The 12,810-nt window shown below is 48.3% G+C and overlaps 1 protein-coding gene across 1 annotated transcript in view; it reads right to left on the bottom strand.

The window, feature by feature from the left end:
* ADD2 (adducin 2) overlaps positions 1-12,810 on the bottom strand; it is a 38,014-nt gene that overhangs the window by 16,716 nt on the left and 8,488 nt on the right. The window contains exons 3-8 of the mRNA XM_022561215.3: positions 12,526-12,677; positions 11,997-12,077; positions 9,979-10,128; positions 8,566-8,709; positions 6,511-6,609; positions 1,997-2,173 (exon numbers count right to left, since the gene is read on the bottom strand). Coding sequence (XP_022416923.2) covers positions 1,997-2,173; positions 6,511-6,609; positions 8,566-8,709; positions 9,979-10,128; positions 11,997-12,077; positions 12,526-12,677 — 803 coding nt within the window. The remainder of the gene's footprint in view (positions 1-1,996; positions 2,174-6,510; positions 6,610-8,565; positions 8,710-9,978; positions 10,129-11,996; positions 12,078-12,525; positions 12,678-12,810) is intronic.

The raw sequence follows: 12,810 nt of genomic DNA, 5'->3' as shown, positions 1-12,810 counted from the left end.
TTAGTGACTCAAGCCTTATCACACTGTACCATGTGGTGGTAATCACTCTTTTTTTTTTTCTTTTTTTTTGCGGTACGCGGGCCTCTCACTGTTGTGGCCTCTCCCGTTGCGGAGCACAGGCTCCGGACGCGCAGGCTCAGCGGCCATGGTTCACGGGCCCAGCCGCTCCGCGGCATGTGGGATCTTCCCGGACCGGGGCACGAACCCGTGTCCCCTGCATCGGCAGGCGGACTCTCAACCACTGTGCCACCAGGGAAACCCCACTCTTCTTTTTATAGGATTTTCCGAGCCATTCTGAATTTCACCTGAAAGAACATTTTGCTCAGTCCTTATACATTCCCCCACTTTTGAGGAAATTACATTGAGTTTATTGATTAATTTGGAAAAGTTACCCTACTGAAGCTTTTAACCAAGAATAAATTATAGCTCTTCACTGATTTCAGGTTTTCTCTGATGTCTATTGGTAAAATTTTACAGTTGTCTTTAAAGGGGTTCTGCTTAAAGTTTGATTTTGCTGCATTTGCAAATAGGATTATTTTCTCATTATATTTTCATTGTTTTGTTTCAAAATTTAATGGAAATTCTTCTAGTGTTTCACCATGATACTGGTGTGTGTTTTGAGAAAAAAATCATTTTAATCATGTTAAGTAAATGGCTTCCTATCCTACTTAACAGCTATTATTTTTATAAATCAATATTAAATTTTTATCAAATAACTTTTGATCTCAAAGTGATCAGAAGGTTTATATTTTTGACTCACTGATATCATGAAATATATTTAAAAGATTTATAATATTAAACCATCCTTCAATACTAGGAATGAGCCCTCACTTGGTTATTGTGTATTATTATTCTAATGTTATGCTGGATACTATTTGCTAGTTTTCATGCAGCCTTTTTCATCAACTCAAAGTGAGATTGGTCTGAATGTGTTATAATTGTTATGGTTTGGTTTCCTTCTTTCACTCTTATCTGTAACAGTTTAAATAGCATAAGAATAGCCTGTCTCTTAAAGGTCTGAAAGAATTTCTGCATGAAACCACTTGGTCCTGGTGCTTTATTTAGGCACAGTTACACAAATGTTAACAGGAGTTGTATTTTCATTGTGGAGTGTACCTTTCACCATTATAAAGTGACCCTCATGCTCAGCCTGGTAATAAAGTGGAAGTGATTTGGAGGAACTGGGGGCAGAAGGAAAGGATTGATTATTGCAATGACCCAGACACAACAAAGAGAGGGTCCAAAGTAGTAGCAGTGAGGGGGAGGGGAGGTAAATGATACAGAAATGTGACAGAGGTAGGTTTCATCTTCGCTTTTTCGAGCAATCTAAGAAGTCAGAGTCTCTTCCTGCAATTAGCTCCCCACCGTATATGCTTTCTTCTTATTCTTGAATTGTCTCATATTTACGTCATATATCATCAATTAAATTGTTAGCTCCAGAAGGAAGGATGTCTTATAATTCTTTGGATCCTTTAAAGCCCACTCCTGGACATATACCAGTTAACGCCCTACCTGATTGATTGATTCATTCGTTACAATAGGATATTGTTATAATGCTGCTCGCCAGGAACAGGGAAATTAATGGCATTATGTGTTTTCCGCGTTAAAGTCATGAGACTAGAAAGAAAGGCAGAACTAACTGCAAAAGAGGAGTGAACAAAGCTACAATATGAGAGAGGCTCTGTGGTGCTGATTTTTGCTGGATTACCACCTCTCATACCAACCAAGGGCTTCCTACCCCTTCTCTAAAGAGCACCGTGCAGGTATGATAACAACCACAGCCCTTGGAAAAGGGGTGGCAAAGGCCACCACTTGAGAAAACTCAACTACTATTAGAATGACCACAAACTCTAAGTCAAGTGGCCGATCAAGGGGCTTTAACAAATTAACTGTGATGTTGGCAGTTCTCACGCCCACCGAATGCTTCATATGGACTGGTTTTGGGGGAGCTAAGCCACAAAGGACTGGCCTGGAAGGACAACGGCAGGAGACTCACCAGATTGTCCAGCATCCTCATGAGGGCCTCGAACTCATGCTCCCCCAGCCGGCTCTTCTGCATGGGCCCGAAGGTGCTCCCCGCCCACTGCACGGAGCCCACCTCGTGAGGCCGGTGCTTCTCCTGCTCCAGGAGGATGAGGTTCTCCACGCCCCCCGCGCTGGACAGAGCAGACACCTGCGCAAAGGGCAGAGAACGCTCAGCTCACACACACGGGTGTGCGCGTGTACACACACATCCCTGCGCGTGTACCTGTGCTCCTCTGTGTAACAGAGAATGGAGATCGGGGAAGATTAGAAACAGAAATGTCTGGAAAACTGAGCTGTAGTTGGTTTTTTCCTCCCAGAGGAAAGCCCCTCCAAACTTGTAGGGCATGTGCCCATTTCCAGGGAAAGAGGTATTAGTATTTCTTTCCTAATGTCAGTTCTTAGGGGGACATAGCAAGTGTTAAACCTTAAGAATAAAGCAATGCAGAGTACTGAAAAATTACCTGGGACACAGACCAACCTCAAATTGTGATTATTTCTGGGGAAGGAGGGAAGATGAGAAAAGGGGACTTCAATTCTTGTCTGTAACATTTTACTTCTTCCAGAGGAAAATGCCATTGATATTTGTTAAATCTGGTTGGTAGCAGGTGTCGATTATATGACTCTCTGCACTTTTCTGTATGTCTGAAATATTTCCCCTTAGAAAAAAAAAAAGTCACTTGAAAGAAATAAGCTGCCTTCTAGGCCAGTGAAATATGAGTGTAGCTGCATGTTGGGCTGAATTAACAGGTCTAAAGGCAGAAGACCCTCCATGATGGCGTTATCCAGTCAAGGAAGCCCAGAGAGAGGAGACACATGAAATGCTGAGTCACAGCCGGGCACTGTGTAGGCCTTAGGAAGCTTTTACCAGAAGACTTAGAGCGTTTGTCCCACTGTCAAGGCTCCATGGGGAGGGGACAATCCAGGTGGCTACAGGCAACGGACTCTGACTTTTAGGGCAAGTGCAGTTTTAGAACGATCCTAAAAACATTCATGAATCCAACTAATCTTATTTTCTAATTCCATGCTCATCTAAAAGCACATTCTATTTACTCCCTGTATCTGCCACTCAGATATAATTGGTCATGGTTTGGCTTCCTGGGTAAGTCCAGAGAGAGATGGTGCTTTCCAAGTATTGTAGGTAGTGAAGCTGGAGTTTTACACTGCACATCAAGACCCCAGCATTCTGATTAATATTTGATATCCCATGTAAACCTGCTTGTTATGGGGGAACGGCTCTGATTATATAAACTTTCAGTGTTCCAGTTTTTGTGCCAGTTATTGTTTCACTGAAAATGAAAAGAATGCAGTGTAGCTTGCTGACAAACACAGGTCTATGAACACACGAGGATCCTGGACACACTCCAGAGTGTGTTAAATTCACCAGTGTAACACGTGGCCCCTGTGAGACTTCCTAGAGGTCAGCCAGGCAGCGTTTCCAAGGTGACCCCCGTCACTCTGTGAAGAGGAAGAAGCAACAACAAGCATTTCCATGCTCTCTTCATCCGAGGCAGGTGTCCTATGGAAGCCTCCATTTTTATCTTAAAAAGATGACTCCACACCCTACAAATATAGAGACTTCGAGGCCTTTTATTCCATTCTCTCACCCAAAATGAGTCCTTGTCTAGCATCCCTAGAAGTGGTCAGCTCCGTGCCTGGGAAGGCAGCCTATTATACTGTTGTCCAAATGTTAGAAGGGTTACAGTGAGTTGATATAGATTACCCTGAGTTGAAATCTACCTTTTTATTATGTTCATTCACTGGTCCCAGTTCTGCCCTCTGCTGACCCGTGTTTTCTAATTCTGAAGTCCCTCACACCTGGCACCTGGAAGGCTGAGCACCTGGAAACGCACTCTCAAAGCTAGTGAATCCCAGCTGGTTGATCAATTACCAAGTTCATCCTGGACCCCTACCTGGCCAAGGCAGGGCTCGAGCTCTGGGACCCTGAAACCCTGACTTGAAGTGCCAACTCCCTGAAGAGAGGTCCCAACCTGACAGCTGACCTTTCCCACCGACGCTTGCCTTCCTGAGAGGCAGTGCAATGTAGTGTTTAGGACATAGGACCTGGGTACCAGGCTGTCTGGGTTTGGATCCTGGCTCTGCCACCTACTTGCTGTGTGACTTTCAGCAGCTATTTACCCTCCCTGTGCCTCAGCTTTCTCATCTGTAAAATGAAAATAGTATCTACCTCGTGAGGATTATTTAAGGTAATATTTGTAAAGCACTTAGAATAGCACCTGGTGCGTACAGAGTGCCATAGAAACATTTATGGTAAATAAATTCTGAGGTTTTACCATGAAAGGCTGAGAAGCAATACCCCCTGGAGACTGGTCATTCATAGAGGAGGAGAAAACTGCCCACACCCTTGCAAGAGCTGCCTCCTCTCACCTCCCCCTTCCCCCATCCGTTTCCATGGCGATGGGTAGCAGATGGAGAATCGCCTGAGCTTCTCATCTGCCTGTGAACAGAGCAGGGAGCTGCCTCTCTCAGCAGAGGATGACCCAGTTTCCTGGAACCCCAAACTGATGGGGAGCAAAGAGAACGCTGTCCCCAGGAGAATGGAATAGGCTCTTAGCCTTGAACCGCTGAAATGACCACAGATGCATTTGCTTGTTTGCCAAGGCCACTGAGGGAGGACACTAGTCATGATGGAAACAGAATTTCGGTGCTGGTCATTTGACCAGAAATGACCCTTCCAGGGACTGCAGTCCGAACAGCATCTGCAGGCTGCCGTACCTGGGCTCTTCCGAGCCTTAATGCACCCACACTCTTGGTCCAATCTCTCCCGTTTTTTTCCCACAACTTCCAGTTTCATTTCACCCTCTAGAAGCCTTCCTGCTCCACCTGCTGAAAAAAATCCACTGGCGCTTTCCTGGGGTTATCTGTCCCCATCGCCTGATGCGCTTTTAAAAGGTTACATCAAACCAGTCCTGACTGAAAAGAAAGTGACAGCAGACAGGGCCAAGAGAAGCAGCTGGGGCCATCCGGGAAAGTGGCTGGCAGCTCTGCCCTTCATCTCCCCAGCTGCTAGATGGCCATCCTCCCTTTGCTTAAATTGCACAGTGGCCATTTCTGGGGATCTGGAGCCTGGGGAAGGCATCCTTCACCGTGTGGTGGTGGGGGACACCCGGGAACCTCTCTCCATTCATTCTTTTTCATGAGATATTTTCTCATGGAAGCCTCTTCTTCAGAAGAAAGATGGGCAACTCTTCAGATGTGGAGAAGGGAAAGTAGGCATATCAGAGGCTCTGCCAGGTTCTAACAACACTCAGGGGTCAGAGCTCAGGGCCAGCATTATTGGATGGGGAGTCAGGAGGGTCTCACACCACCTCCTCTAACATTTCTTCATCACTGTCCTCTCAACATATCCTTCAAAAACCATTGAGAAAGATCCCACTTGTAGAGCCTCCACTAGTGATGCTTCTGGGATTATGCCATTCTTCCCCCATAACGCCCAAGAGAGCGGCAGGCCGTCTTCCTCGGGGCACTGCTCTGCCCAGACCAGCCAGGAGAGGGCAGATGGGACACCAGAAGGGCCCTGCAAAGAGCCGACTCACCCTGGAGCAGCTAGCCTCTCCCTCTGTCAACCGAGTCCTAGAAATACCATCGGCAACACCTCTCCTTGTCTGAAAGGCCATCCTCACAAGGTCTCTCTAGACCCAGGTCTGAGGTTGAGGAAATGGAGGCTTGCAGAGGGCGAGTCCCTGACCCAAGAGCACAGAGTGCAGGCTGGGAAGGATGGAGCCCAGTCAGTTGTGAAAGACCCTCCTACTCACCTGACGGCTTGCCACACTGGAAGGAGCATATGCTTGGCTTATCCAACACTACCTGGTAATTTGATAAAACTACAGGATGTGTGTTTTCCTATTGCTTCTCCATCAAGTCTTCTAGGGGTCCCACGGCTACTGACACTCCCCACCCACCCTCTATCTCATCCTTTACCAGTTAGGAGAACTTCACCATGGGCTCCCTGGACATCACCCTGGGGCTTCCCTGGGGTCAGGCCTGCCATGTCAACACTCTACTTTGGCCTTTCCACTTCTCTTTCTGGACTTGACCACATTCATGGTCTTTGCAAACTACCCTTCTCCAAACAAAGAAAGGAAAGAAGACTTACCTGTGTGGTGTCTGTGGGGCACAGCTAGAGGTAACAGGTACACACGCCAGGTTATACAGGAGCATGGGAAGTACAGTTCCTCCCACTGTCCTATGATGAGCCCAGGCCGCTCCCCCTCCTGAGCACTGATCCCCAAGAGTTGGGTGCTGGTTGTTAGACAATGGCGGTAGAAAATTTTAAAGCTACAAAACTGATTCCAAATGTGAAACTTTAGAAGAATCAGGTGGTGCCAAGGCAGAGAAATAGGGTGAGGCTTTCAGAGGGCCCCACTCAAAGGTCTCCCTAAATCACGGCCCATGGGGCTGCCACCTTTGTCCCCAGGCCCCTGTCAGGGTCCCTCCTGGGCCCACACCCCAGAGGAACTTGCTCACCTGTATCTCACATGCAGCCTGCAGGTGGAAGATCTTATAAAACGCCTCCTCTACGGTGTCACCCAGAGCAACCACTCCATGGTTTCTTAGCACCAGGATCTGCACAGGAGCAGACAGCCAATTAAAACTTTAAGCCTTCCAAACTTGAGTTAAGAGGGAGAGATTTTTCATTTTATTCAGATCAATTTCATATCCAATCCTAGAGCACACGCCCCTCCCCAATTGCTTACTCATTCTCCCTGTACAAACACCGAATGCTACCCACCCACCCCATGAGTTTTAATATCCACCCAAACGAACGTTTAAAGCATCCACCCTAAAAAATTGAAGATGCTTTTGAAAACCGAGACTGAATAGCTTGGTGGATTTCTTTGGGCAAGGCCTGGGTTTTTAGGCCCTGAAGAGCTTAAAGTCTGAAAAACGAATCTTTGTGTTAAAGTGAATGAAATTACTTGCTGTTGAATACAAGGGTCCAACCTCAAAAGCACTTGCCCACCTGTAACTCAGTGGACTTGTGAGTCAAACCCAAGCGGGTGGTCCTCTGAGAGGTGTCTCTGCAGACACAGGTGAGTTGGGTCCCCTGTTTTCTGGCCCTCAGGCTTCCTCTCCATGAATTCCGTGAGGCTCTGGCAGCTCTAAGATCCTACAGTTCCATGAAAGAGGCCACAGCGACCTTCTAATCTAACTCACTAGTTTTACTAATGAGGAAAGAGAAGCCTAAAGAAATTGAAAGTCTCCCAGTTAATTAGGGGCAGAGTCGGACCCAGAACCCAGGCTGTCCCTGATGGAGCGATGTTTGTAGCTCAGCCAGGGGCAGGCAGATCTAAAAGGGGGAAAAAAACAGAAATGAATTTATACCAAGGTCCAGGTGCACCCTCCCTGTTGGAAACTCTTCTTGGTTGGTTTTATCCTTGAGAACTCTCTGAAAGATACCTAGGTGACACCCACCTGGGAGTCGGGCCACAGACCCACGTATCAGATCTGTCCTTGCGGCACCTGGGCTGAGGCCCAGTGGCTTATTCTTCACATCCACTCTTGCTGAAAACAGCTGGAGTTTTTTCGTCTCAAGAGCCCAGAGAGATGGAAAGAGACCGTGACTTTTGCTCACAAGATTTTGCAGATCTTTTGTGAACGCCCCATCTCTTAAATTTTTGTACCATTTCACAACTGTGAACATCACCCCTCTCCTGGCACTGCTAATGAGGCTTCAGAGAATGGCAGGAGAGGGTGGCAGGGATTTCTGCTCTATGTGAGAGATGGGAAGACAAGGACTCTCAGATGGAAAATGACTCCGGGAGTGAGTGCCTTTCAAGGAAGGGGGCAAGCGCGCATCCACCCAGGCTTGGCTATGAAAATTCCCATCCTAAGCTCAACAGCCCTAATTACATGCTGTTATAAAAGAGGCCTTCAGACTTAAATCAAGCAATAATAATGAGATTCTGTTTATCTCTATCAAGTTAGCAAAAGCAAAAAAAGTGGTAACAGTCAAGTTTGGGGAGACTGTAGGGAAATGGCATTCTCACGTACTAGTCATGGCCGAAGGAGAGGACAATTTGGTACTATGAAGTAAGAGTTTTAAAATGTGCATCCTTAGGAGTTTATCCTAAGGAAATCATCCCAAGCAAATACAAAGATGTAGCTGAAAGAATTTTCATCACAGAGTTGTTTATATTAAGAGAATATTTGGGGGAAAACTTTTCAATGTCCAACCATAGAGGACTGTGTAGGTAAATAGTGGCACAGCCATTCATACAATGAAGTATAATTTAAACTAGTGATTAGAAAGTATTTAGTAACATACAAGGGTGTTTACTGTATATCGCTAAGGGGAAAAGGGAGAATATATTTTATAATCCTAGTTTTGTAAATCTATATGAATAGTTATGGGGGTGTACACCCAAATCGCAGGGTAGGGTGAAAGAGTTTTATGTCATTTGTTGTTATTGCTGTTTATCTGCAACTTATAAACATTTTCCAATGAACATTTGTCGCTCTTGTGATGTCGGGTTTTGACAATCCCACCCAGAGCATCTTCCCAGAACAGCTGAGCCGAACCTTGCAGGTGGGTCCAAGGCACTTCTGCAGGTTGATCCGATCGGCTTCCTGCTCCATCTCGCCATTGAAGTCATAATAGGCCATGTCCCCCACCAGCAGGGCGTTGTGGGACACAGGCAGGAGGCCCCACTTCATGGCTGACACCTGTAGTGAGACGACGGAATGAATGTTTGGTGCAGCAGCTCCACCCCGCTCCTCGCCCCTCTGTCACAGTCGCCCTGGCCTCAGAGCAGCAGTCAAGTTCTGTCTGGGGACGTGGCAGGGGAGGGAGCGAGCGCACGAGAAAGGCACCCCCCCACACCCCCACCCCCGCCTTGGCGAGGCTCTTGCTTTCTCACTGCTTCCTCTAAAGACTTTTCGTCACACTTTTCCCAGCTGCCATGTCAAGACATCACCTTTTAAAACTGCTGCAAAGCATACACTCAAGGGATGGCGTGCTGCTGTCCATCCCTGCTTGGCTCTTGTCCTAGGACCCGGGAAGAGGCAAGGCTGGTGGAGTTGGCACCAGGCTGGGCTGAAGCAGGGTCCAGGGTCCCTGGGGTGGGTTGCGCGAGACCCTCAGCCTTGGGTCAGTGCATCAACAGCCACGACTCTTCACTAACAGGGAGGCCCATTGAGAAGCCTGCATTTTACCGGCAACGGAGCGATGCAAGTGCCAGAGAACAGGGTTAAAACACAGGCTGAAACGGCCATGCCCCAAACCCCGCCTTTTATTAAAAGCAAGGAGCGTGGAGAGGTTAGGAGAGCCGCTCACCCCCCTTCACTCATCTTGCCCCTCGTGTAAGCCCCGGCTCTGCAGAAATGGATACTTGGCACGAATACAACATGCAGTCTTAGTCCGAATTCTGGAAGGTCTGAGTGCTTATAACTGGAGTGATTTGCGGAGAAAAACACAGGCCAGTGACAGGTCTTTTTTGCCCCTGTAGGCATGTGGCCTGGGGGTGAGGGTTGAGGGAACACCCAGACTGGTTGTCTGCTGTCTTTCCAGGTGCACCGCAGCATCTCAGGTAGACATGGAGAAATGCCCAGAGACCCTTGGGGGACACTTGCTCCTTGAGGGTCTTCCCTCTGCTCTCTCCCAGTTCCCAGACACTCGGAAGGTGCCGTCACCCGGGCCTGTGGCACCGGTTTGCGTATGTAGCAGGTGCGGGGTGCAGCAGGGAAGACTTTACACATCTTCACCTTGTCTCCCCTCACCTAGACTTCCATAGTTAGAAAATGCAGAGGAGGAGGTTCCCATGTTGGGTGTCCCCTCCTCACCTTGCTCTGAGTTCCAGGGAATTTTTCCAGAACTGTTTTATATGGTGAGTTTGCTCCTAGCTTGGGGGCTAGGGAGACCCTCAGAGAGACAGGTGCCATGGGTCTGCCGCCAGCCTCGGGGACTGAAATGCTGACTGAAGAGCTGACACTCACCGCCGCTGTGGCCGGAGTATGCAGGTGGATGACACAGCGCACGTCGGGTCTGGCAGCGTAGATGGCCGAGTGCAGGCAGAAGCCCGTGGTGTCCACTGGGAAGCAGCTGCTGCCCTTCTCCACCACCTCTCCCAGGATGTTCACCTTGATCTGGGCCGGGGGGAAGAGAGACTTCCGGCCACCAGCAGGCAGAGGCCCCTCATTCCCCTCCCCGCAGGTGGGCCAGGCACACACCCACCCACCTGTGTCCACTCTCCACCATACCACGGGCAATGGATGTGCTTTATGTGGGGGGCAAGAGACCCCATTCCTGCCTGCAGGGTGAGCACACAGGCTACTGGGAAACAAAGGCGATTATAATTCAGCATTGAAAAATGCTAGAGCAGAGTTTCTCAAACTTTAATCACCTGGATGCAACTAGAGATTATCATACTAAGTGAAGTAAGTCAGAAAGAGAAAGACAAATACCATGTGATATCACTTATCTGTGGAATCTAAAATATGACACAAATGAACCTATCTATGAAACAGAAACAGAATCAGGGACATAGAGAAGAGGCTGGCGGTCGCCAAGGGGGGGAGGGGTTGGGGGAGGGATGGAGTGGGAGGCTGGGGTTAGCAGATGTAAGCTTTTATATATAGAATGGATAAACAACAAGGTCCTACTGTATAGCACAGAGAACTATATTCAATATCCTATGATAAACCATAATGGAAAAAATATATAAAAAAAGAATGCATATACATGTATCACTGAATCATTTTGCTGTACAGCAGAAATTAATGCAACATTGTAAATTGACTGTACTCCAATTTAAAAACATTTGATTTAAAAAAAAGAATCACCTGGAGATCCTGTCAAAATGCAGAATCGGATTCCGTAGGCCAAGAACTCGGCCTGAGAGTCTGCATTTCTAACAAGATCCCAGTGATAGCCCTGCTGCTGGTCCACGGACCACACTTTGAGTAGCAAGGTGCAAGAGGAGAACCATTCACAGAATTCTCTAGAAGCAGATAGGAGGAGTCTTAATTCCTCCTATTAAAGGGAAGAACATCTAAACTGAGCCTTTTTCCTTTTTTTCCCACTTTTTAATTTGAAAAATTTTTAATCACACACAGAGGTAAAGAGGATCATATAATGAACACCCATTTGCCAGTCACCCGAAAGCTAGGTCTTAAAGGACACATGGAGAGCAGTCACTGGTCTTACAATCTGCTTTTGACTCCAAGGGGTTGTGGGTGTCATGGTGAAAACACACGCGCACGCGCACGGGCGGGCGCGCGCGCGCGCACACACACACACACACACACACACACAACTGCTGGTCGCTGTGGCTGACCTGGCACATACCTAAGCCATGGCACTGCCTAACATTAACAATCTCATAGAACATCATCCCCAGAGACTTTTGCCACTTTTGACTGTGACACAGAAGACAAAAGCCACTCCTTAATCGCGTCTAAGCACAGACAAAAACAACTTTGTGTCAATGTAAAAATGCACCTGAACTCGACTTCTTCTGCTTCTAAGCCAGTCCCTAGACTGCTCTCCTCTCCCCCCACCCCCGCACCCAGAAATCTTTCCTGATCGAAACCGATTCTGGAAGTTTCTTCCTACCATGCCTAAAAGGGGCAGGAGAACAGAAAGGGGGTCCAGAAGCTCTCTCTCAGGGCACCGGCACTGGCTGTTGTTCTAATGTATCCCCTCAGCTGGAAGGCTTCCCGACTCCCAGCCTTTGTCCAATCCCAGGCTCAGGGCCCTCCAGGCTCATCTCTTCTCCCCTCGCCCTCCCACTGCGCTTGCAGCCTGCACCTCCCATTTCGTCTCTTGATCACATCATGCTCTGCGCTCTCAGTTTGTTTTGGTGTCCATGTGACTTCTCTGTCCCACTAGATTGCAAACTGCAAGAAGGACAGGATGGCAGGGGCTACCTTGGAGATGACTTCTCACTGTAGGAGCAGAGAGAGTACTGTCATTTCAGCAAGAAATGGGTGGTGACAGGCCGGACTGTACTCACCAGGCTGGATGCTGTGACTTCGCTGCAAGAAACTCCCTTAGGGCTGATCAGGAAGTGGTCCTGCTCCTTGCTGACCCTCAACTGGAGGAAAGACACGTGTTCTCAGAGGCAAGGAGGGAGAGGGGTCGTTTTCAATGCCATACTGCTTGAATCCCCTCTTTCCCTAAATCCACTGCACCCAAATCTTCCCCCCAAGAACCTTTACTTCTCCCTGACCCATAAGAGATGAAGAGGACTCAGCTTTATTTGGAGCTGGGGAAATGGAACTACAGGAGGAATCTCCCAATGGTCAAGGGTAGCCCTAGAAATAGGATCCAGAAATTCCTGGCTCCTCATCCAGAGATGTGCCCACTGGGCAGGTTATCTGTCTCAGGAAACCACAGTGGTTAGAAACCTTGGAAGGGCTCATTGAATTTTGGCCAAAGGCCACCAGCAGTGCCATGGCCATGCCAAAGATCAGGAGTTCTCCCTTTGGATTTGGTGGGGGTCACACACATTGCCCCGCCTCACCCCCAAATGCTCTCCTTACCGTGACGTAGGTGTCGCTCAGCTGGGCCCAGCCGTACAGGTCCAGGAGGCGGTAGACACTGCTGATCTTACACCGCATGAGCCGCTCCCCCTTGGCCAGGTTCAAGGAATCGGCTGTGTGGAGGTCATTGATGGGTGTCATCATGGAGAAGTCTGCAGGGGCACAGGGCATCTTTTGGGTCAGGGGCTCCCGTCTGCCCTCCCCTGCCCTGCCCCTGTCCTCTCAAATTCTCACTGGCACTACAAGCACACACGAGACTTCAGGGAATTCAACATTCTTTGACCC

Source organism: Delphinapterus leucas, chromosome 13 (genome assembly GCF_059928025.1).
Source record: "Delphinapterus leucas isolate spDelLeu-1000000601 "Yukka" chromosome 13, BTC_Dleu_Yukka2, whole genome shotgun sequence".
In the NCBI taxonomy this organism is placed as follows: Eukaryota; Metazoa; Chordata; class Mammalia; order Artiodactyla; family Monodontidae; genus Delphinapterus; species Delphinapterus leucas.
The sequence above is the reverse complement of the archived record's forward strand: the minus strand, read 5'-3'. Positions and strand labels throughout refer to the sequence as shown.